Below are 22,133 nucleotides of genomic sequence, written 5' to 3' on the forward strand. Positions count from 1 at the left end.
CAACGGTTACCAAAATATTTATAATTTTTTCTATTGTTCCCATGGAAAAATCTATGAACTAGTTTGATTTAATTTATAAATTATCATATTAATTTGCCACAGAAGGACAAACAGGTTTTCTGAACGTCACAGAAAATAATAAATTGTATTTGGTAAAATAAAATGCAGTAGTCTGTTTTTTTACTTAATAGTAGTGGGTATTCCTGTGCCAAAAAAGTGTGATTGTTTTATTTTTTTCCAAACTGTACAATCACACCATAAAAGAAAGAGCTTAAAAAATAATACATGAAATATAATAATATACAAAATACTCCAGTTTATTTCAATAATTGGTGAAAAACTACAACAATCATGTTCAAGTCCACAAGCATACACGCGGAATAGTTTGACAAAACAATTATTTAAATTTATACCTATTCTAAGTAAACAGTGTCACTGTTCAAATCATTCTGTGCCTGAATGCATTTGAACCAAGTGGCTTATTATCTAATACAGCAGTATTTTATGCCGACAGGGCAATTTCTAAACATGAGCCATTTTAAATTGCATCTTAAGATGCAGTGCAATCCATGTAAGTGGTTACCATATTTCCTCTGCGCTGTGTCACTGTCCTACAGTGTTGTTTTGATGCACCATGAAACCGGTTGTCAGACTGTTTGGCGTGTCTGTCGTAGGTAAACATTCTCTCTATGTCGTCATACATGTCATCAAAGACACCTGCTCCAAAACCTCCTTGAAAGTGTCTCTTATGTCTGCTGTTGGACTCCTTGTGGGACCTGGAGTGTTCGTTAAAGTGTCTTTGGTGACGGGCCTGCCTGTTCTGACTTAAGGTGTCAAAGTCCTTGAAAATGTCATTAAGGTTGAAGCTGAAGGGTTGGTGGGCACCCTGGCGTTGTCTGCCTTGCGTCTCCCCGGTGAAGTATGCAGAGGTGTCAACAAACTGGTCATATTCTCTTCTTTTGGTTTCATCTGATAGAGTTTCATAAGCTGAAAAAGGAAAGACATAATTTATTCAAGGCTTGAAAGTGCTGCATCTCCTCATATTTAAGAAATCATGGATTTACTATCAAACCAAGGTCATGACAAGTAATTTGTAATAATGTGAAAGCTCTAACATTTATTCATCCTTGAATTAAATTCGAGACTGGCTAAACAATACTCTCATCTTCACACACACAAGTATTCTTTACACACAGTTTAGAATGAAGAGCATTGCTACCTTCAGCAATTTCTCTGAACCTCACTTCAGCGTCCGGGCTCTTGTTCTTATCTGGGTGATGTTTCATCGCAAGCTTGTGGAAAGCTTTTTTAATCTGCCGCTCAGTAGCATCTTTAGGGACTCCCAGTATATCATAATAGTCCTTCTTGGCGAGAATCAGCTCTGCTATCACGAAGATGCACACTGCAAACGTTACCGCAGACTGTGCCGTTGCCATGGCTCTGAGGTCCCCTGAATTGAGGAGAGAGCAAGGGATGAGCAGTCGGTACATTCAATAAAAACGTTCTGCATGCAATGAAGAAAAGCAGAGCTGATTACAACACGACACCTTAGTTAACGTTCGCTAACGTTACGTTATGACGTCATGACGCCATGATGGTGCACCATCTTTACTTGGGAAACGAAAAAAATGTTGTTTCTAAAAATAAATATGAACGCCACCTTAGATTTGGTGTAATTAGGTTGTAACGTTATCATTTACTGTTTCACCGGGCATCCACCGTGAATCTTAATGTAAGGCAACTTACGTTAAAATTCGCGGTCGATTCACGGTTAGCTGAATAAGCTAAGAGAATATATTGCCCAGGTAACGTTATTGTACTTTGTAATAATATAGGGCATCCTACCTTTTTATGTGGGGCACGAGTGGAGCGTTGAAATATCCAGGTTTTGCAAGTCAAACCGTTTACCCCACGCTAATCATGATGGCGTTGAATTCGTTACCTCGGTGATTTTTATCGAGAGGAAGCGGTATCATGGTGCGGCCGCAGCTTGCACGTCTTCTTCGAGCCTTCACTGAATAACTGTAACCAGATGCCATCAGTAGGCGCGCTACTGCCCTCTGTTGGCCATTGCAGTTAATAACACCGTCCGATAGTGACCTTGATGTTGTTGTGAGCTTTTACAGCGATTGTGTGCTGTTTTTACTGAATGGCGTTACTAACTGCTACTATTACTAACTACGTATGAGTATTAAACAATACATTATATTATAGCGCGAATCATAGAAGGGTCGGATTATGACTCCTCCTCCCCTTAAGCCTACCGGTTTAAACTCAGTGTACTCGAAAATTCAACCTCTTTCGATGTAAAGGTGGGGAGTACTTCCTCGACCAATCAGCACGCTCCATTCAAGGGCTCGAGTGACACTCAGCCAATCCCAGAGCACAGAGAGGGTTACGTAATCATTGTTTTTCATTTCACTGACGTTGCACGTCAACAAGGATGTTGTGTTAAATCAAGGGACTGTGTGTTGCCATAGTTTACGGAGCAATATTTTTGTGTGAACCTATACGCAGGTTGGCGACTCAATGAAAGTATAACCGTCTTTCTGGCTTCCATGATACGGTGACATAAACAGGTACGGTTTTTTATGTTTTGTGGTGCCTTTACGGTGCTAAGTTACCGTTAGCTAACGCTAGCTTCGATAGAGGCGCTAACAGCTAACGGTAGTTGCTGATGTTGAAAGTGTTATGGTGATTAACGTTAACGTTAGATATTAAGTTAGCTTGCCTAAGGCATTTCTAGGACCAGTGTTAGTAGTTTTATTCCACGTCATGACATGTTTCATAAATTTCCTGCTAACTTTTTTTATTCTCTCACATTTATCCATAACTTTTTTTTAAATTCCTTATTACCAGGTTAATGCAAACACCTAATATTCATGTGGATTTCACAAACCCTTGTGACCTGGAAGAATGAGTCATAAATGGGCCCCAAAAACTTGGGACAAACTAAGCAGAGCACTTCATTCGTCGCAATCCCAAGCCCACAAGTCCGCAGCATCACTTCCCTCGCCTGGCACCTCTCACTGCAGGGTCCATGTACAGCAGCCTTATTGCTACAGGGTTGGCTATCTCAGCTGTAGGCACATCCACCACCTGAGGAACACTGGGCGAAAGGGACGGCCCTGTAAAGCTAACCAGGTTAGACAGCGGCTTGGACTCCACAACAGCGCCTTCTTCTTGAACACTTCGACCTCCCGGTGGTCTGCTGGTCTGAGCCAACACATGTCTCGGGTCAGGAACACACTGGACACAGTTTCCAAGGCCGTGAGCGGGACACACACAGAGCTGCTCTCCAAAATTGCCAAACTCAAGCCTAATGCTCTAAAAGGTGGGAGAAAGGGTGAAGCGAGTGTCGAGTCCACCCAAAAAGCAGAGGAGAGTGCAGTCTCACCTACTCCTGCGCCTACAGACGTGGCTCCCCATTCAACATCTAATCCTCCTAAACCTATATGTGGCTCGTGTTCTATTAAACCATCTATTCTTACGTCTGCTGCTACATCTGATGCAAATGCCACTACCGCCACACATTCTCACAATCCTTCTCAAGCGACCGTCACTGCCACAATTCTGGCTGTGGGGGGGGAACCTAAGGAGAAAAGGCTGAGACGTGTTGTTCCCGCCGTTAAAGCCAGTTCTGCCGGGAAGCAAAAGGAGCTGAAACCTTCACTGAGTGATGATCAGAGCAAGGGGAAAACTTCCCAACAAACCACAGCACTTTTCCATCCCAGCACCTTTTCAGTGAGCCTGGATGAGACCTACAACTATCTGGCCCATCACATCAACTCCTACTTTGGCAGCAGCACAAACGTCAAGAAAGTGGACAATGTTTACTCCTCCTCTGCTCCTTCTCAGGGCCCACAAACTAGTGACCTCATGCCTGTACCTGGTAAAACAGTTTCTGCCGTTCCAGTTACCCTACCGTCCACGAAGAAGGGTTTAGGACACTACCTGTCCTACTCGGCACCCACGGTACAAGCCTTTGTAGGAAGCTACATTACTCCCCTGGTTCCGAGGTTTAGGACAGCAAGTCCTAAAAGTGCTATAGTGGAGGTAAAGAAGACTGATGATGCACCAGTCAAACCGATTGAGGTCACCACTACTAATGAGCTGAAAACTGCAGAGGAGAAGGCCAAGAAACTAATACTTCAAAGAGAGAAGGTAGGTCTATGTTAAAGTGATATGTAGTGGTATATGTACACATTTATTTGTATCTCTGCATGCAAGTTATATGTCTAATTATAGCAGGCTGCCAACTGTCCAGACATTGAGCAGAGCTCTTGCTGCTCCATATGTGTAAGGGTAGTGTAGCGTGTCGACGTGCTGCCTGAGTTCTGGGAATCTATCTAAAAAAACATACCCCCCTTGTGGAGTTCGAGGGGCCGTTGAATATGAACCTTTTATAGGCCAAGCCTGCTGATGCTTTAATGTTGGGAAAATTAACACAACAGGCAAACAGAAACTAATGGTGTGTGTGTGTTTTTTTTTAATACTACATCACTTCACTTTGGCTAATTTTCGGTAGATCAGTCATCAAGTTTTGTTGTAGTTCATGTTGTTAAATTGAACCCAAAGAGCAAACATAATATCAGCATTATCAAAGGAACAAAGTCCAATACAAATCTTTTGACAATATTTTGTCAATGATTGATACATTCATATGTTGTTTACAATATGACATTTAGTAACCTAGATATACTTCATATAGTATTTAAAACGTGTTTGAATGGTTTCTTCCACTTTTGAGTGGAGCTTATAATTGAAATATTGGGTTCAACCTTCTTCCTTTTATATGTAATGATCAACTTGTGATATGATGGAATATTAGGGATTTAAGTCAAGGGAAGTGTTGGACATTCATTTATGTGATCACTGATTGCTTCTCATCTTGGTACGTCACCTGAAAAATAAAAATAAAAAGCTACAGTGACAACGTTCATAAGCTGCAGTGTCACATATTGTAAATAGAAATGACGGTTACCCTTTTCAATGAAAATGTGGATAAAAGTCTGTAGTTCCCTTAGGTGCAATTTATTAGCTAATAAACAATGGATGTTTGAGCAGATTTTCTTCTGCAGACTTTTTTGAATGAGCCGTAATCAGCTGGACCCCACTGGTTGCCCCTTTTTTGTTGTCTCCAGATCATTGCCAGGGTCAGTGTGGACAATCGAACCCGGGGTTTGGTTCAGGCTCTCCACAGGGCATCGGATGTAAGAGTCTACATCAACAGAGTAGAGGACCTCAGCTACCATCTCCTGGAGTTTCCAGAAACCTGTGGTGTTGCAGTCAAGGTGAGAAGGAAACGCGTCGGCGGTCAGAAGCAACAAGTCTTTAAGTTTGGCACTCGCTCATTGAAACTAGTTGAACTAGTCCCCATCGAGGGGAAAACAAATCTCATTTGTGATGCTGATCGTGCCAAGAAAGTAAAAGAGTTATACATAAAATCTGACCTGTGCAGGCCTATTTGGTACATACCATCCTTTTATGCAGTAGAAACAAATCCATGCTTTTACAGAAGAGATCACCTGGGTATAGAAAGGGAATCATGCTTATGGACCGAAAGGCATCAAGACAAGATGTTGATGCATCATTGGAAGAACAGCTACGTGGTCCCTTCAATACCCTTTGTTGAAACCTGTTTTTATGCCAAATGCCCAGATATTTGGGTGCATCAACAAACTCAAAGCCAACTTATTTGATGCTGTTTTTGGAGCTGGAAGAAACGCATACAATGACACTGTTTACAGCAGCAGGTTTTTACACATACACAACCCTGTTTTTGTTGGAATGAATTTTCAGACAGCCGTAGCGTGTAAACAATCTCAATGTTGACCTGCTTGTGTTCTGGTATTTTCCCACAACAGGCAAATGTAGATTTGTCAGCTGTGGCTACGGGTTACACATCACTCTGTTTAATGTCCAGGCTCAGCGACCGCTCTACGTGTTGAGAACACACTGCAGTGTTTATTTATGTCCGTGCCTTATCTGTGATGGCGTGAGGAGCTAATTCAGTGCTAACCTTTCAAACCGTTGACTAGGGTGAGGAATGTTAATCCTCTGTGAATGTGTGTGCATTCCCACATCTGACATGGTATGTTTATGTGCTCTTCAGGAACAGGTCATTCCTTGCCTGCTGCGTCTGAAACAGGCCAGCGACCCGGGCCTGAGGGCGGCAGTAAGAGAGGCCCTCGCTCTGGTGGGCTACCACAAACCTGTGAAAGGAAGGGGCTTCCGGATACTGTCCATAGATGGAGGAGGGCTAAGGTAAGTTCAGCTCTGCAGTTTTTAAAAATGTTCTTTTAGGTATGAGTTGCTGCGTCTTATCCAAATAGAACAAAATAGCATTTGTTGGGAGTTAAGGCCGTGTTTGGATAAGCCATTCACGTCTTCTGTTTGTAAATGTAGCCCTGAGAAACATTGAGTTCAATGCAACACCATCTATTTCTTATGATTGTGGGAAATAAATCGGCTGTCACATTTTAGAAAGTATGTAGTGGTTGTCCTCGTCTTCATTTAGTGCTGTATGTGTGTTTTGCAGGGGACTCGTTGCACTTCAGGCGTTACACAAGCTGGAAGCCCTGACCGGGAAACCTATTTACAAACTGTTTGATTATATCTGTGGTGTCAGCACAGGTGAGTGGTCCTACTGCCCAACTTCCCTGCATGTGTCTGGATTATTTGGGCATTGCATGAGGGACTGTTAGCCCTGATCACAAACCCAGACCCATTTGTTGCTTTGTTATGGTATTTCTTCGCCCAGGTTAGGCCACAGTAAGACTGTTTAAATCAGTTAAAATTGTTAAACCGATAACTATTTGCCATGAAACTGCATTGCCTCATTGTGGTTTTTCTATGGATTCAAATATTATTTTCCCCTGGATCCAAATTGACCACAAGGGGATGCTGTGGACCATCCTCCATCTGTCCTCTCCACCTGCCACTTGGTTGCTTTCATTTCACAGCAGATGAACTGTGGCCTTTAATCACTGCCAGAAGTTTGTGTTTGTCCCCAGTTCCAATCAGTTCTCCCCGTCTTAATCCCCACCAGTTGGAGTTGGAGGCACTTTTGTTTTTACAATTAGTGAATATGTTTTGCAGCATGATGTAATCCGTCTGCTAGATTGACTGATGTTTACACATTCAAAAACCCATCTGGGCCTCATCTGGTGAGGTCGATCACCCACATCACTCAGGAGCACCCCACCTCTGCCCTCATAGTTCTGTTGTGGATGGGTTGTCCTCGCAGCGATCCTTCACCACAGAGATGAAGTATTTTCTTGTAGTGTAATAGTAATAGTGTAAAAGTGTTTTTATTAGTACTTTTCCCCTCTGTGAATGTTGGCCTGTGTTACTCCTCAGGTGCTATTTTAGGATTCATGCTAGGTGTGTTCCAAATCCCTCTGAACGAGTGTGACGACCTTTACCGTAAGCTGGGTTCAGATGTCTTCAAGCAGAACGTCATCGTTGGTACTGTAAAGATGGGATGGAACCATGCTTTCTACGACAGCGAAGCCTGGGAGAACATCCTCAGGTCAGTTCCTTTGTGGCGCTTGTGCTTCTTTTATTAGGATGTGGAAGTGAGAATGAAAGGAACTACCTAATAGGTATTATTAGTTGATGAAAGGAAACAGCCAGCCTGCTCTTTAAAGTGTACTGCGTTGCCATGCAACAGTAATTTATTTGGTTTTTTTATCAAGGGTCACCCAATATGAAGACATTGTTGAAGATGGCCTAAAAACATTTTAAGGGCAGTCAAATTGTTCGCTGGAAAAAATATTATGGAAGACATAAAATCCTTTCAAATTTCATTAAGTGATATGCAGGAGGTTTCTGAGAAGCTTCCAGGAAGACGTCTGCAACAAAAGATGCTGTCCTGAATTCACAAAGCCAATAACGTACCCCTGTTCTCCATTCCACAGAGAGAAAATGGGCTCTCAGCTTCTGGTGGAAACTTCAAGGGACCCCGAATGCCCCAAGGTGAGCTTTCGAAGATGGCCTCACACAGTACAGAGACGACATCAATGCATGCTCTGTTTGCAAAACGCCGCCTCGTGCTGAGACAGTGCGCTTCTCCGTCATTTCCTCCGCCCCTTGCAGGTGGCGGCGGTGAGCACCATCGTGAACCGCGGCAGCCTCAAGGCCTACGTGTTCAGGAACTACAACCTGCTGCCCGGGATGCGCTCGCCCTACCTGGGGGGTTCCCAGCACCAGCTGTGGCAGGCCATCCGGGCCACGTCAGCAGCCCCGGGTTATTTCCAGGAGTTCAAGTTGGGAAACGATCTCCACCAGGTCTGTCCCACTCACAGCACTAACTGGGTTGTGGAAAGTGTGGTGGGGGGGGCGGGGTGGTGGTGGAGGAGGTTCCCTGGAAGGTTTTAGCGGATGCTTTTATCGAGGACGAGTGTCATGAGCACCACTGTCACACAAGCTTAAATTCCATGAGGACATGTCATTTATGTGGCTGAGTGACAGCACGTGATGAATGTTTAATGGGTTCTTTTAGGATTTCATCGGCAGCCTTCTGAGTGGATGGTTTAGTTTTTTTTTTTTTTTGAAAAAACTGGCACATTGCAAGAGGTCAATATGACATCGCAGCATTGCATGCACACATTGAAGGGTCAATAACTCACCCGCTCTAGTTCGATTTTAATTCTACCTACACTCACCGGCCACTTTATTAGGTACCCCATGCTAGTAACGGGTTGGACCCCCTTTTGCCTTCAGAACTGCCTCAATTCTTCGTGGCATAGATTCAACAAGGTGCTGGAAGCATTCCTCAGGGAGTTTGGTCCATATTGACATGATGGCATCACACAGTTGCCGCAGATATGTCGGCTGCACATCCATGATGCGAATCTCCCGTTCCACCACATCCCAAAGATGCTCTATTGGATTGAGATCTGGTGATTGTGGAGGCCATTTGAGTACAGCGAACTCATTGTCATGTTCAAGAAACCAGTCTGAGATGATTCCAGCTTTATGACATGGCGCTTTATCCTGCTGAAAGTAGCCATCAGAAGTTGGGTACATTGTGGTCATAAAGGGATGGACATGGTCAGCAACAATACTCAGGTTGGCTGTGGCGTTGCAACGATGCTCAATTGGTACCAAGGGGCCCAAAGAGTGCCAAGAAAATATTCCCCACACCATGACACCACCACCACCAGCCTGAACCGTTGATACAAGGCAGGATGGATCCATGCTTTCATGTTGTAGACGCCAAATTCTGACCCTACCATCCTAATGTCGCAGCAGAAATCGAGACTCATCAGACCAGGCAACGTTTTTTCAATCTTCTATTGTCCAATTTCGATGAGCTTGTGCAAATTGTAGCCTCAGTTTCCTGTTCTTAGCTGAAAGGAGTGGCACCCGGTGTGGTCTTCTGCTGCTGTAGCCCATCTGCCTCAAAGTTCGACGTACTGTGCGTTCAGAGATGCTCTTATGCCCACCTTGGTTGTAACGGGTGGTTATTTGAGTCACTGTTGCCCTTCTATCAGCTCGAACCAGTCTGGCCATTCTCCTCTGACCTCTGGCATCAACAAGGCATTTCCGCCCACAGAACTGCCGCTCACTGGATGTTTTTTCTTTTTCGGACCATTCTCTGTAAACCCTAGAGATGGTTGTGCGTGAAAATCCCAGTAGATTAGCAGTTTCTGAAATACTCAGACCAGCCCTTCTGGCACCAACAATCATGCCACGTTCAAAGTCACTTAAATCACCTTTCTTCCCCATACTGATGCTCGGTTTGAACTGCAGGAGATTGTCTTGACAATGTCTACATGCCTAAATGCACTGAGTTGCGCCATGTGATTGGCTGCTTAGAAATTAAGTGTTAACGAGCAGTTGGACTGGTGTACCTAATAAAGTGGCCGGTGAGTGTATATTGAACCATCCAGACGTGATTTTGTGTTTTCTTTTCTTATTCATCTGGAAATCTTTATCTCAAGAGGAAGCAAATCATTTTTTGGAAGGTTCTTTATATCTTGTTTGAAACTTTGTCTAAAACAAAAGTTTATTGAATTTACTCCTTTTTAGTGCAGAAATATGCCTATCTGGGATAAGTGATTACTCAACACAATTTTCCAACATCCAATTAGATTTGATTTTAAGCAAACATGAGCCCCATCTTCTTTTTTTCAAGGGTCAAAACAACATTTAATTAAGTCGAGTCCAAAAGTACTGTACTACTGTGTGTGTGTGTGTGTGTGTGTGTGTGTGTGTGTGTGTGTGTGTATACACAGTCTTTGTGGGTTTCCCTCAAACATAAAGTCCCCTTTTCCAATCCAATTAAAATAACTTAGTCAGGGTCTAAATTATTGGGAAAACACATTTTCCTCTGTTAAATCTTTCTATTGTATAACACTTTAATACTCTAAACCATATGCTATTGTGCATAAAAATAAATGCACAAACAAGTTGTCAGTGTACCACCGTGGACACAGCTTGAAGGCCTTTGGTCTGGCAAGTGAAATATAGCGATTTTTTTTTTTCACTCATGCTTTCTTTCACGCTCTGTTTCCCATTCGCACTTTTACACAAGCAGTGACAGTTTAACCAGAGTCTTCCGCTACAATAATCCAGTGCTTATCAGTGCTGGGGTTCTGGATTTAAATGCATGTACGGTCGGCGTTGATGATGGAGAGTGAAGTATTTCCTTCAGCCTGAAAGAGAAACATCCTCCCCTCCCCTTTCCTTCCTGTCGCCGTTCATTTCCATTCAGTTACATCTTAACAGGAGAGTGAGTCGCAGTGAGATGCACTCAAATCCATCACCACTACACGGGTACGCATTAGCCATCCGTGACATAACAGACCGGGGCTCCACTGTACCAGTTGACTAATCAATATGCTTTGCTATTCCGTTTGCCCCCACCTTTTCGCTCGCAACAAAGCACTTGAGCGGCGGCATGGTAGGATAGAGTTTCAAGTTCAACTAAAGAAGATGAGCAAAACGCAGCTGCCAGACATCACGCTCGACTTTCCATCTGAGCATTCGGGCGACGCAGCCGCCGTTTAAAGCCGCCACATCCCGATTCCAGCGTCTCCTTGAATTGACATTCAAAACTCAGATGGGAGGGTTTAAAGACTGCAACGAGCATGTGTTTTTGCATCAAAAGGCCGACTCCCGCGTCGGCGGCGCTCCCGCACTCTTAATTGGAAGCTGCCTTAGTAGTGTAGGTGACTGGGGAGGAATGAAAGGGACTGGCTGATGAAGACCCACCTGTGGTGGGAGATCTCCTCAGCTCGCCGACGCCATGCTGCATTCATTAGTGCGCCGCAGCTCTTTTCCCCCCCCATTGCACACCGCCGAATCCCACTCATAAAGGACGGGCAATTAAGACAAATCAATGTTGTGCCTTATAACTTCTTACCGTGGGAGGATTTGACACCATCATATATGAGTCACGTATATCCACATCTTGTGCTTCAGCCAACAAAAGTTAAGCATCTTTATTTCATGATTTAAGATCCTCTTCAGTAAGTATTGCTCAATAATATCAAAATAATGGAAAACAAAATTTCTGTTCTGAATTCGTTGTCTTTATTGCTTTATTACAGAGATGTTCTTTTTTCGGCTGCTCCTTTCATGATCTGTTCCTCTCCAATCATCATTGCAGCAGAAGGGTTCATTTTCTGTCGCAGGGAAATTTGAGTAAAGGCACAACCCGCCTGGAGCTCCTCTCCTCTTTCCACCGCTGATCTTTGGACTTGTATTTTCTAGGTGATCAAATATGGCTGCAAACTGCATAGACTGTGGCAGGGGTCCATAAAATTCTCTGCATTCATGTTTTGGGGATGCTGGTGAAAACAAAACACAGGCAAAGAGCAGGGCATTTTTTTTCCATACAGTATTAGTTCCTCCTTTCCACCAACTCCACTCATCATTTAAATGAGGCCGCTGGATGCAGGAACTGCTTCACATTGTGCAGCAGGAGAACTCTGCTTTCTCGATCGATAGCGCACGCACTGGGGAAGTTATTGCCTCAAATATTATATCAACTAGCATCAGCACTGTTTGGACATCCACTTAAAAAAATGCCTCCTTTTAAAAATTCCTTTTAATGATGTGTTTAAAAATGATCAGACGCTGAAATCCAAGATGACGCCAGAGAATAAGAATAATAATCTCCTTCTAACATTCACTTTCAACTCTCCTGTCAACTACGTTTTCAGTTAGTTTAGTACTTTCCAGGTGACCCTCGCCACCCTCCCAATGCCCCCCCGGCCTCATCTTTTGGCTGCCTGAGCTACTGACCGCAGTCATGGGCATAACGCGCAGCCTGTGTGGTGTCGGGATTCCCTAGAGAGAGAGTCATCTCGCTGCTTTCCACAGACGCCCACGCGGTTTTCCACTTAATCCGAGCACTAAACAATCCGCCCTTTTGTTCGCAGAGAGCGACGCGGCCGCTCCGCCGTGTGCTGAGAGACTGCCGGGATTCTCAAGCAGCCTTTCAACACAGTGGGCGATTGTCTGTTGACGTTTTGGTGATTCCGCAAATTGAAAATCTGACGGAGCCAGAAATTCAGCGAAAGGGATATTGTAACCTTCCAGCGAGGCCTTTTTTGGAGCAGAACAGCCTCACAGTTGCTACCGTAGCCGTGGAGAGGACGTCCTGGTGAAGGGAGGGTGGTTCCACATCAAAGCTCGCTCCGTTATCTCTGCTCCGAAGAACACAGGAGTGGAAGCCTTCAGAAGTCTCGCAGTGGATGCCAGGACATGCGCGGAATGGCGAGGAGGGCCCCGATTTTGTCCTTCCCCCGTTGCCATGGCGTCTCCTGAGGCGGTGGCGGAGGAACAGGAGCATGTTTTGTTCCCGCCTCGGCCAACGTTCGATGCGAGGCACGCCGTTGGTTGGCCACCAGCAGAGTGTGAGCTCTTGAGAGACGCGGAGGGAGTTAACAGAGCCAGAAACGGAGTAGGTCACAGCTGCACTTCTATATTTCCTGTTGCTCCCAGACGACAGAGGGGATGAGACCTAAATGAGTCTTAAGAAGTCATTAAATGTGGCAGCCTTGGCTAAAGGACTCACACTGTTATGATTCCCTGTGAGAAGAGAGCAGAACGTGGCATACGGTCTCGCGTGATTAAGTGCAGTCCAAAAATACCCAAACCTTTTGGATCACCATTTCTTTTACTTTCTCTTAAAGGCCACCGGAGGTGGATTTATTGGCTGTGAATTACGCGCTCAGCACCCGCAGTGCTCCTCAGATGAGGCTGAGGGGAGGAGAGTAGGTGGATTCAGGGAGGCGACGGAGTATAAATCTGAGCTTTTTTTTTTTTTTTTACCCACTTCCTCATCCAGGTCCCCTCCTCCTGTGTCAAGCTGTCGGGGGACGGAGCTCGGGCTTTGGAGGCCTTTCTGCAGACGGCTTCCTGCTCGGGATCTTTGTACCCCGAGTACATACGTTCTCTCATTACGACTTTTCTTTTCGTTTCCTCCGCCGGCCACTCTTTTTGTTCTGTTTGTATTCACGCTTTCCCTCCTGCACAAGCTCTTGATTGCATTGCAAACACTTGATCGGGGATTAGGTCAGTCCGCTGGTTATTTTACTGTGTGAAAGCCCCCCACACGTCCCTCTGCAGTGGCCCCTTAGATTCACTGGAATAAAACCCTGCTGGGAACCTTCCCGTCGTATTGGTATGCAAGTGTTCTCACTCACGTCTCCTCTGCACAGCAGGGAAATGAGCTCCGCCGATGATGGACGGAAAAATGATGCCGTCTAATATGAAGTTGTCAAATATTTACGGAAGGCATCCAGGGAACCTGGAGCTAGAGTAAATTTGAGCAAGGCTGTTCCTTAGCCGTTCACATCAGTGCACCGTTTGATTGTAACGGCCTCAGACTGCAGGCATAATTCATCGTCCTGGGTGTCCATGTGTGGTCCCCGTCTTCACCGAGTGTGTGGGAAGAGGTAACCGTGAACAGTAGATCTTCATTCCTTGGCCTGCCTGGGGCAAACACAAGGACGAGCCTCTCTATTGACAGCCTCTATTTGACCCTTTTGAGACCCGTAAAGCAAAAAGGCAAAGAGGAGAACCCGTCGGCGTAATCGCATAATGAAGGCATGGAGACCTCTGACTTGACCTGAGGAGTGGCTCTCAACACACTGGCCATGTTGTCATTCTCATCCTCGCTGGTGACAATGGGGCCCTTTCATGTGGATATTCACTTCGCCCAATGAGCAGACTTATTTTGTCCATTCAATCGAGAGAAACGGAGAGAACTTGCTTTTTTATGTGCAAACGGCGTGAATCTGTTTGGAAGATTCGTATTAGTATTGAGAGTTTTCTTCTGCTTTTTTTTGAATGACCGTCGCTGGGAAAACAGTGCGGCCATTGTCGCCGGCACGATCGGACGTCCACGACTTATGTAACGCTTCCCTAATTAATCATTTGAATGAGTCCAGCACAGAGTCCTAATGACTGCGGTTGCTCATCGGGTCGTTGACGTGGACCCTTGCACCGGATGCGCGTCGATGGGCTCACCTCATTTGGATCTGAGCGAGCCCTCTGTTCCCGTTGAGGTCTGCTTGTCATGACCCCCCCCACCCCCCCCCCAAAAAAAGGCTCAACACGCCATTTGAAGCTCGGGTTAGAGCGGCGGTGAGAGATACGCAGGCACGGCGGATGAAAGGAGTTGAGTTTGCTGTCCCTGCTAATGGGAGGCTGACACACACACACACACACTGGGGCGTGAAATGACTTTCACTGATCCTGGCGATAGCACCTCTTTCCTATTCTAATCCCTCTCCACGGCGGCTTCAACTGGAACAATGAAGATAAGCCCCCCGAAAGTTAATGACAGCCGGGGGAATTTCAAACCAGCAAAGCAAGGGCCCTGTAAATCATGGCTTGATGTTGTTTTATTTACCACAGCTCTCGTCATCTCTGTAGTTTTATTTCAGAAAGCCTTATGAATCGCCCCAAAGGAAGGAGGGGAAACAGGACCCTGAAGGTGTGGGAGGAGCCCTAATTAACTGAAAAGTGTATATTTTCGAGCTACTGGGAATTGAGGAGCGAATTTTTTGCAAATCGGCCGCCGGGACCCTGAAGGGCAAAAGGGTTGAGGCCAGAAGAGCTGTGATCCTCTCGGAATCAAGCAACGCCGTCAAAGGAAATCATTAAGCCTTTCAGGAAGGTATTATTCAAACTCTCAATTTCCAAATTCAGTTTCCTTTCAGACTTGAGGTTAAACCCAGGGCCACATGGTCTCGACTGACAGGGTTGTGCCCTCCGAGGACGTTTATCCAATGACGCATGGCACGTTCTCTCCCAGTGACACCGAGTCATTGTCAGTTTGAGCAGCGTTACAGCTCTAAATCCACACAAATGGAAGTGACCTTTGCCCCTCCCCGTGCTGCGCGTTTGACGGACGGCTTGTTTTTTGGCCATTTTGTATGCAAAGCTCATTTCGCATTTCGTCCTAAGCAGACAATTGTTTCTAAGTCTACGTCCAAACGTGCCCCGGCCCTCAGGAATCCCTTGTGTGAGAAGGTGGCGGTGGGCCAAGAGTGGATATCTGACTGAAAGGCTTTGAAGCAGCAGCTTCCGACTCTGCCAAAGCGTTTTCTCAGTGTCGATCGGAGCCGACGGCTCCTTCCCCAGTTGAGCTTGTTTGTTCATGACAGCAACGCGGGGACGAAAACAAATGCAAATTATCTTCTAAATGATTGATTCTTGGAAAAGCGCCCCTCACAGATAAACCCCACCTACTGTCCTCCAGCAGCGCCGCAAAGCGTCTTCACTCCCGGGAAAAAATAAATATAAAACGATCAGACTTTCCTAGAAAAGGCCTCGACTAAGAATTGTGCGAGCAGGTGCACTGATATGGAGACAAGTGGGCAGCACTGTGCAGTCATCATCTAATGTTACACGCTTTGGTTCCACTGAGCTCGTGAAACTCGCCACCCCCCCCTCGTCACAAAGAGCCCGCGACTCGTCTCCGTCCGCTGCCGTAAATTTCCGTTTAGTTCAGGAACGGACCCTCTCGCCGTGACGGGAGCGATAAACAAAAGCGCTGAGTTGCTTTGTTTTCCGGCTGGGTTCCTCAGCAGGGAAGGTTCCCTCTAAGTCTCCATTAGGATCACCTCCAATCCAGGCGCTCACTTCTTGGTCTGCCGGATTCACCGCTGGTGCTCAAACGACTTGCTTTGGGCCACCGGCTGACTCGGCAGTTCCTCTGTGCTTTGAGGGACAGCGAAACCTTCTCTGTGTGACCTCCATCTGAGGCAGTCGGATGTCTGAGTCGCAGAGGAAACCATCTGAATACACTACTGTAAGGTTTTATGGGATTTGGACAGTTAATTATCCCGGGTAGTGAAGGAGTTTGCCTTTGTCATTTTTTAGATTTTCTTCTTTTTTTTTTTTAGCCAACTCAGCAATGTTCACCGCTCGGACTAAAATATCAACCATCTTGTCATTCGAGGTCCCCGAAGGCTGAATCCATTCAGATTGACTTATAATTGTTGTATCTGCCAATTACTACTACTACTACTACTACTACTACTACTACTACTACAGAAGTTCATGGTGCCCAAAGGACGACTCCTGATGACTTTGGTGATCCCCTGACCTTTCATCTAGCCCCATCAGCAGGTCATGTGGCACAGGCACGTTCTCTGACCCTTCATCTGGGGCTTTCATGAGGTTGTTTTTATAGCTAACCAATAGCTAACCAATTACTTTTTTTATTGATTCATCAATAATATATTCATTTATTTTTTTGTCCTTTTATATAATGCATGACGGGTTTGGAAAATACATATAATAAATTTAGGTCTTTGATTTGTTAGTGTTGCATTAAGTCCCTTTTCCACTGCAGTGCCTCAGTCAGTCCTAACTTCTACTATCACGTAATCTTTTTAATTTTGTCTTTTTCAAATAGAGAACCAATTTATTTAAAGCCACATGTGAAGCACACAGCTGCGTGACCTCACCCGTCACTTGGTTCTGTCAAACTTCGATAACCGATTCCCTTTTGTAACTCTGTTTTCCTGCTATTTGGATGTTTGATGCAATTTTCCCCGTCCCGCTCCTGGTGGGCAGCCCTCAAGCTCGCCATCATCAACGCATGCGGCTCCGTGTTAGCACCGATCTGTTTGTAAAGATGGGATGTCCCCCCCCCCCCCCCTGTCGTCCCAGGGGGCCCATTGTGTTTGGATCCATGTGACATATGCTGTCACCAACGCGTAGCCACATTACTATATGCAGTGACTCCAAGCAGAGCTCTCGATCAAACACGTAAACAAGCAGTGTGTGTGTGTGTGTGTCCCAGCCTGGCCTCTTTTAATGAGGACTGGCCCCTGTGTGTTTGATCCTGCTGCCAGCCTGCAGCCTCTCAGCCTCATGCCTATTCAACAATCTCCAGAGCCCCCCCCCCCCCCCCCCCCCTCTCAGCCTACCTCTATTGCCTTGGGTAGACTATGGATCCAAAGCAAAAGTCCTCCTGGGCAGTTGTTCAAATCAAAGCAAGTCCCACTGAAACTCTGAGGGAAGAGAGAGGGGGGGGGGGGGGACTATTTAGCTCTACGCTTTGTGGACTTTAGAAGCAGCTCATCCATCTGTTCTTTTTTTGTTTCCTCACATGTTCTTCAAAAATGTCAGCTATTGAGCGTTGAAATCCATGAAAGATTTTGTGTTTTCAAATGCCAATTAATTGGTTTCGCTGACTGTGGTTCTTGGCACAGAACCCCCCCCCTCGCTCCCCCCCAACCCATTCACAGTGTAAACGAGGCAGCTCTTCTGTCCTGTGCACAGGACGGCGGCCTGCTGATTAACAACCCCACGGCGCTGGCCATCCACGAGTGCAAGTGCTTGTGGCCCGACACGCCCCTGGAGTGTGTGGTCTCGCTCGGTACGGGCCGCTTCGAGACTCCCGGCAACAACAACACCACCCACACCAGCCTCAAAACCAAACTCACCAACGTCATCAGCAGCGCCACGGACACGGAGGGTGAGTACGAGCTCCTCGGCGGCTCCGATCGCATCGCGTTAACACCTTTTTAAAATGTGGATTTAACATACAAATCAGAGAAAGTGCTGTCGTTCGTTTAATTGGACACGTGGGATCCACATGGATTTTCGAGATTCCTGACCGCAAGCAAACGCATGAAAGGCAATGTTTACAAATTGATTACACACCCCAGCGGGCGGCCGTCCGGCAATCTGATTTCTGCCGACGCGTCTCAGTCCGGTCGCTCAGGTCGGATTTCAAACCGAAGGAACTTGGGGACGAGCCGCCACGCCATCTTGTCTGTGAATTGTTTGCGGCGCTGTTATCTTCATGTTAAATGTCAGCCCCTGAAGGTTAAACCGGTGTAGAAAACACTGCGGGGCAGGAGGACTTGGTTCTGGACGTGTCCCATTGTGACTCAGTGGTGGCAACCTCTTCCGTCTCCTTATCGCCTCCAGACACGGGCACCTCCGCCGGCGCCTGAATTAGCCTCGGCCCCGTCCCTGCTGCCGCGGCGGCGGTGCGGCGGGTGACCCAGCTGCTTTTCTGCAGTTTTTCCCTCCTGCGTTTGGGGGCGATGCGCCGCCGAGTCATCCCACAGGTTTTGTTATTCCGAATCCGCAGATTAGCACGAGTGTTAATCACACATTCTCTCCTCCTCCAAGGCCTCCCTCTGTGTTCACGAGCCCCCCCGCCACCCCCCCGGCCGTGCCTCAGGTGTGTCAGGAGAGCTCGGCTTATTGCCTGAGACGGATGAGGCTGATCTAATGGGGCGTTGGGTGCAAACGGATTCTGATGAAACTGGCTCTCGCTCACTAAAAGAAGTCACTCGCTCATCGTTAGCGGGCCACAGATTCCCTTGATCCATAAGACCGAGGAGCGGTTTAGAACCGGCTGGCTGGCTGGGGGGGGCGGGTTGGTCCCGCTTCTCACGCAGCTGCCAGGTGCAGAACGCTCTCCCCCTGCCCACGGAGAACAAGGTGCGGCTGGAGTTTCGCGGGCCTCGGGTTATTGCCAATGAATATTTCCTATTCATTTTAACCAAATATTTATTTATTCAACATGAAGACATTGCCTCATCTCAGGAATGTAAACATGTTTACCCTGTGTGTGTGTGTATCCACGTTGCTGGATGGCTGGATTGGTTCACATCATCGCAGGCAGCTGAAATCCCTGCTTATGAAGACAGGAGGAAACGACCTTTTTTGCGTCCTTCAGGGAACACGATCTCTGTTTTGTTGCTCCTCGCCGCCGTCGGCTTGAAACCCCCCCCCCCTCGGCCGTAGCGCTTGACGGCGGTCGTGATAGGCAGGACAGGCGGTCTCACTTGGTGTTACCTCACACACTCCGCCTGCGGTGGTGACCCTCTGACGCTCACACCGCTGCGACCGGCGACTTTTTCCCGCATCCGTTCTCACTCGTAACAGTAGGTTTCTGTCCGTATGTTGATGCAACCTCACCCCCCACCCCCCACCCCTCCCTTCTTCCTCCCTCCAGAGGTCCACGCCATGCTCGACGCCTTCCTCCCCCCCGACACGTATTTCCGCTTCAACCCCTTCATGAACGAGGACATCTCCATGGACGAGAGCCGCCACGAGAAGCTGAGCCTGCTGCAGGCGGACGGCCTCCGTTACCTGGAGAGGAACGAGGAGAAGCTGAAGAAGGTCGTCGGGCTCCTCACCCGAGAGAAAAGCTCGGTTCAGACGGTGACGGAGTGGGCCCGCCTCCGAGCCAACATGTACAACTTCAACTCGTCCAAAATCTAGGGCCAACACAAGCCACCGTTACCTCACACGGAAACTCTCCTCTTGCTCTAAATAGCCTCGAAGATGTCGTGTTATCATCGTTGGTGTGTCGTGGTTGTTGACCTCTTGACCTGTAGCTTTAATAAAAAAACAACAACACAGAAGTAAGTAGTCTGTCCCCTGACGACATTGTAGCTGTTGTAAAGGAAATGTGTTAAATGACATGTAGATTTGAGAACTCCTAATATAGGGAATATCTATCTCTCTACCAGCTGGCCAATGCAGCTCGTAACGTTAAAGGAGCAGTTCCACATTTAAGAAAATGTCTTTCTCGCAAACAAGAAGATTGAAAATTGATACCACGTAACGATGAGAGAACGGCACCAATCTTCTCTTGCTTTTGTAGAGATAGAAAGTAAACATTTTTCCTAAAATAGACACAATATTGTTAAGTTGTATAGTGTAATGGATTGTTTTACCGAGTCTATGTACCCTCTTTTCCCACTTTCACATAAAATGTGTCGAGGAGATGTTTGTGTGTTGAAATGCAGTATTTGTTAAACTGAGTTGCAAATCTGTGACGCAGGAAAAACACCACTAGTGTGCGTCCACAAAAACAACCATTAAATGGTTGTATTTGAGCACTAAATGCAAGTGACAAATCTCAAATGTAATCACTAAAATGTGCACTGTTTTCATGGTATACTAATAATAGTCACAATTGCAGCATAAAAGCTCCCCTTTAATCATTACAGTATGCTATAGTTCTAAATGGATGTTATATTTAAGATTTTAAGAAGTGTACATTGCAAAGATTTACCTCAATATTTATTTGTATAATAACTAAGGATGAATTAACAGCATGTACATGTAAATGGAGCCATGCTGGCATAAGCAGGTAACTTCTATTTGTTATTTTAGCCTCACTAGTTCACTTGTTTTCAATTTATTTTATCCTTATCTGCTTGATTGTTTGATTTTTATGGATTTAGAAGTGCTATAACGCATGTTAAAATCACCTGGGCCGAGGGACCGGATTGAAACCGATTGCTGCTTGATTGATGTACGGCTCAAAAATGCACTTCAGACATTCACGCCTAACCTGGTTCAGTACTGTATAACCGATACAGGTCGGTCACTCCCTGAGGTAAAGTGGACGCAGATTTGACTCTGATATAATTCCACTCTTCTGTTGATTATGTGTAGAGACTGATTGTAGAGCGTATGTAATTAAAACCCATGACTGAATTTCGCTGCATCTTGCCTCCCAATTATTTGAGGATTATCCAATTGTGATCTGAGCAAACCAGTCAGTATCAACCGGGCTGATGATGCAACTTTGTTACAGGAATTCCCACGGTGATCAGCCCGAGGGAGGCGAATTCTGTTGAAATTACCACTGCAGCCAGACGTAATCTAGACCTACCTGCTCCAAAGGTAGGAGTGTGTTTTTCAGGGGGAGGCAAAATATGAAGATCCTTCCCCAAGCTGTCTGTGATAAAAGAGAGGAAGGTGAGATGAGATGACTGTGCGAAGGCTTCGCCGAGGCACTCGGGCAACGGCCCCGGCTGTGATGGATGCGTCTCCCTCCGGCGTAAACACGGGGCACCGCGCACGAGAACCGCCGTGATACAACGCCTCAGCGGGGGTCTGAGGAGGGGGATGAAAAACGCTCACAGACCCGCGTATTGTTTTACCTGGAATTTAAACATGCATCAAAGCGCGTAGAAGGTGAACTTTAAAGTTCTTTGTTTTTCTTATCTGGAAAAGACAAAAAAAAAAGACAGGTTTACAAATGTACTGAAGCCGCCAACTGTGCAAACAAATCATGCAATGGAGATTGTTCACTCGTCTTCATGGGTCCTGATTAAGCTCAATTGCATATTTAGATTTCTAATCAGGAGTACGAGAGATGTTTTTGATCAATGGTTTTTGAAAACGATTACATTGTCGTCATCGAGAGCCACTTGTGTCCCTCGAATTCTTTTTGTACATAAAGTGAATAAGTAGGTCACTTGAGAGATTGCTGCAGAAAAGATTCCTCTCAATCAGTCAGGAGTCATGAGTATGGCAGCCCAGGTGCATGTAAGCAGCAGCACGCAAATCCCTTTTTGTTTTTTCTTCTGTTTTGACGTGTAACAATTCGATGAAATCTATTTCGTCCGGATGATCCATTACAGGCCATCAGTCAAATGCAATCCCTTTCCCTTCCCTTCCCATCTGAGAGGGCCGCACCTGGGCGGCTGCTCCCGGGCAGCAGCGCCATCGCGACACCCGAAGGCCGCCCTTGAACGCGGCGTCCCTGGCTCCGCTTCTTTTGAAGCCCATCGAATGCCGCCGTGACGCGTGGATGTACATGCTGTACTCAGAGCGGATCGATGCGTTGTCCTTGAGAGCCGACCACTCAGGCTCTCCCTCACTAGACCAAGGGA

The 22,133-nt window shown here is 46.3% G+C and overlaps 2 protein-coding genes across 3 annotated transcripts; one reads left to right on the plus strand and one right to left on the minus strand.

Moving 5' to 3' along the window:
- Positions 1–301: 301 nt before the first annotated feature.
- dnajb9a (DnaJ heat shock protein family (Hsp40) member B9a) lies at positions 302–2,059 on the minus strand. 2 transcript variants are annotated; one of them, XM_037451774.2, is made up of 3 exons: positions 1,943–2,059; positions 1,220–1,450; positions 302–987 (listed from the first exon to the last, which is right to left on the minus strand). In XM_037451774.2, the coding sequence occupies exons 1-3, from the start codon at positions 2,037–2,039 to the stop codon at positions 551–553; spliced, it is 765 nt and encodes a 254-aa protein (XP_037307671.1). In that variant the 5' UTR covers positions 2,040–2,059; the 3' UTR covers positions 302–550. The 2 variants fall into 2 exon arrangements, with proteins under 2 accessions (XP_037307671.1, XP_037307672.1); XM_037451775.2 differs by having other exon boundaries at positions 1,846–2,041.
- Positions 2,060–2,433: 374 nt separating this feature from the next.
- Positions 2,434–20,949, plus strand: LOC119196235 (calcium-independent phospholipase A2-gamma-like). Its single transcript, XM_037451767.2, has 10 exons — positions 2,434–2,579; positions 2,860–4,164; positions 5,145–5,294; positions 6,116–6,267; positions 6,542–6,636; positions 7,363–7,534; positions 7,923–7,980; positions 8,101–8,292; positions 17,761–17,956; positions 19,454–20,949. The coding sequence occupies exons 2-10, from the start codon at positions 2,917–2,919 to the stop codon at positions 19,720–19,722; spliced, it is 2,532 nt and encodes an 843-aa protein (XP_037307664.2). The 5' UTR covers positions 2,434–2,579; positions 2,860–2,916; the 3' UTR covers positions 19,723–20,949.
- Positions 20,950–22,133: the final 1,184 nt, after the last annotated feature.

The sequence above is a fragment of the Pungitius pungitius genome, chromosome 6 (assembly GCF_949316345.1).
Source record: "Pungitius pungitius chromosome 6, fPunPun2.1, whole genome shotgun sequence".
Taxonomy (NCBI): Eukaryota; Metazoa; Chordata; class Actinopteri; order Perciformes; family Gasterosteidae; genus Pungitius; species Pungitius pungitius.

Excerpts from the sequence above, each read along its gene's own strand:
- dnajb9a (XM_037451774.2), bottom strand. The coding sequence starts at position 2,039 with ATGGCATCTGGTTACAGTTATTCAGTGAAGGCTCGAAGAAGACGTGCA. Across the intron at positions 1,451-1,942 it reads TCTCGATAAAAATCACCGAG|GGGACCTCAGAGCCATGGCA; the intron begins GTAACGAATTCA and ends TCCTCAATTCAG. Across the intron at positions 988-1,219 it reads GTTCAGAGAAATTGCTGAAG|CTTATGAAACTCTATCAGAT; the intron begins GTAGCAATGCTC and ends TTCCTTTTTCAG.
- LOC119196235 (XM_037451767.2), top strand. The coding sequence starts at position 2,917 with ATGAGTCATAAATGGGCCCCAAAAACTTGGGACAAACTAAGCAGAGCA. Across the intron at positions 6,637-7,362 it reads TATCTGTGGTGTCAGCACAG|GTGCTATTTTAGGATTCATG; the intron begins GTGAGTGGTCCT and ends GTTACTCCTCAG. Across the intron at positions 17,957-19,453 it reads CAGCGCCACGGACACGGAGG|AGGTCCACGCCATGCTCGAC; the intron begins GTGAGTACGAGC and ends TCCTCCCTCCAG.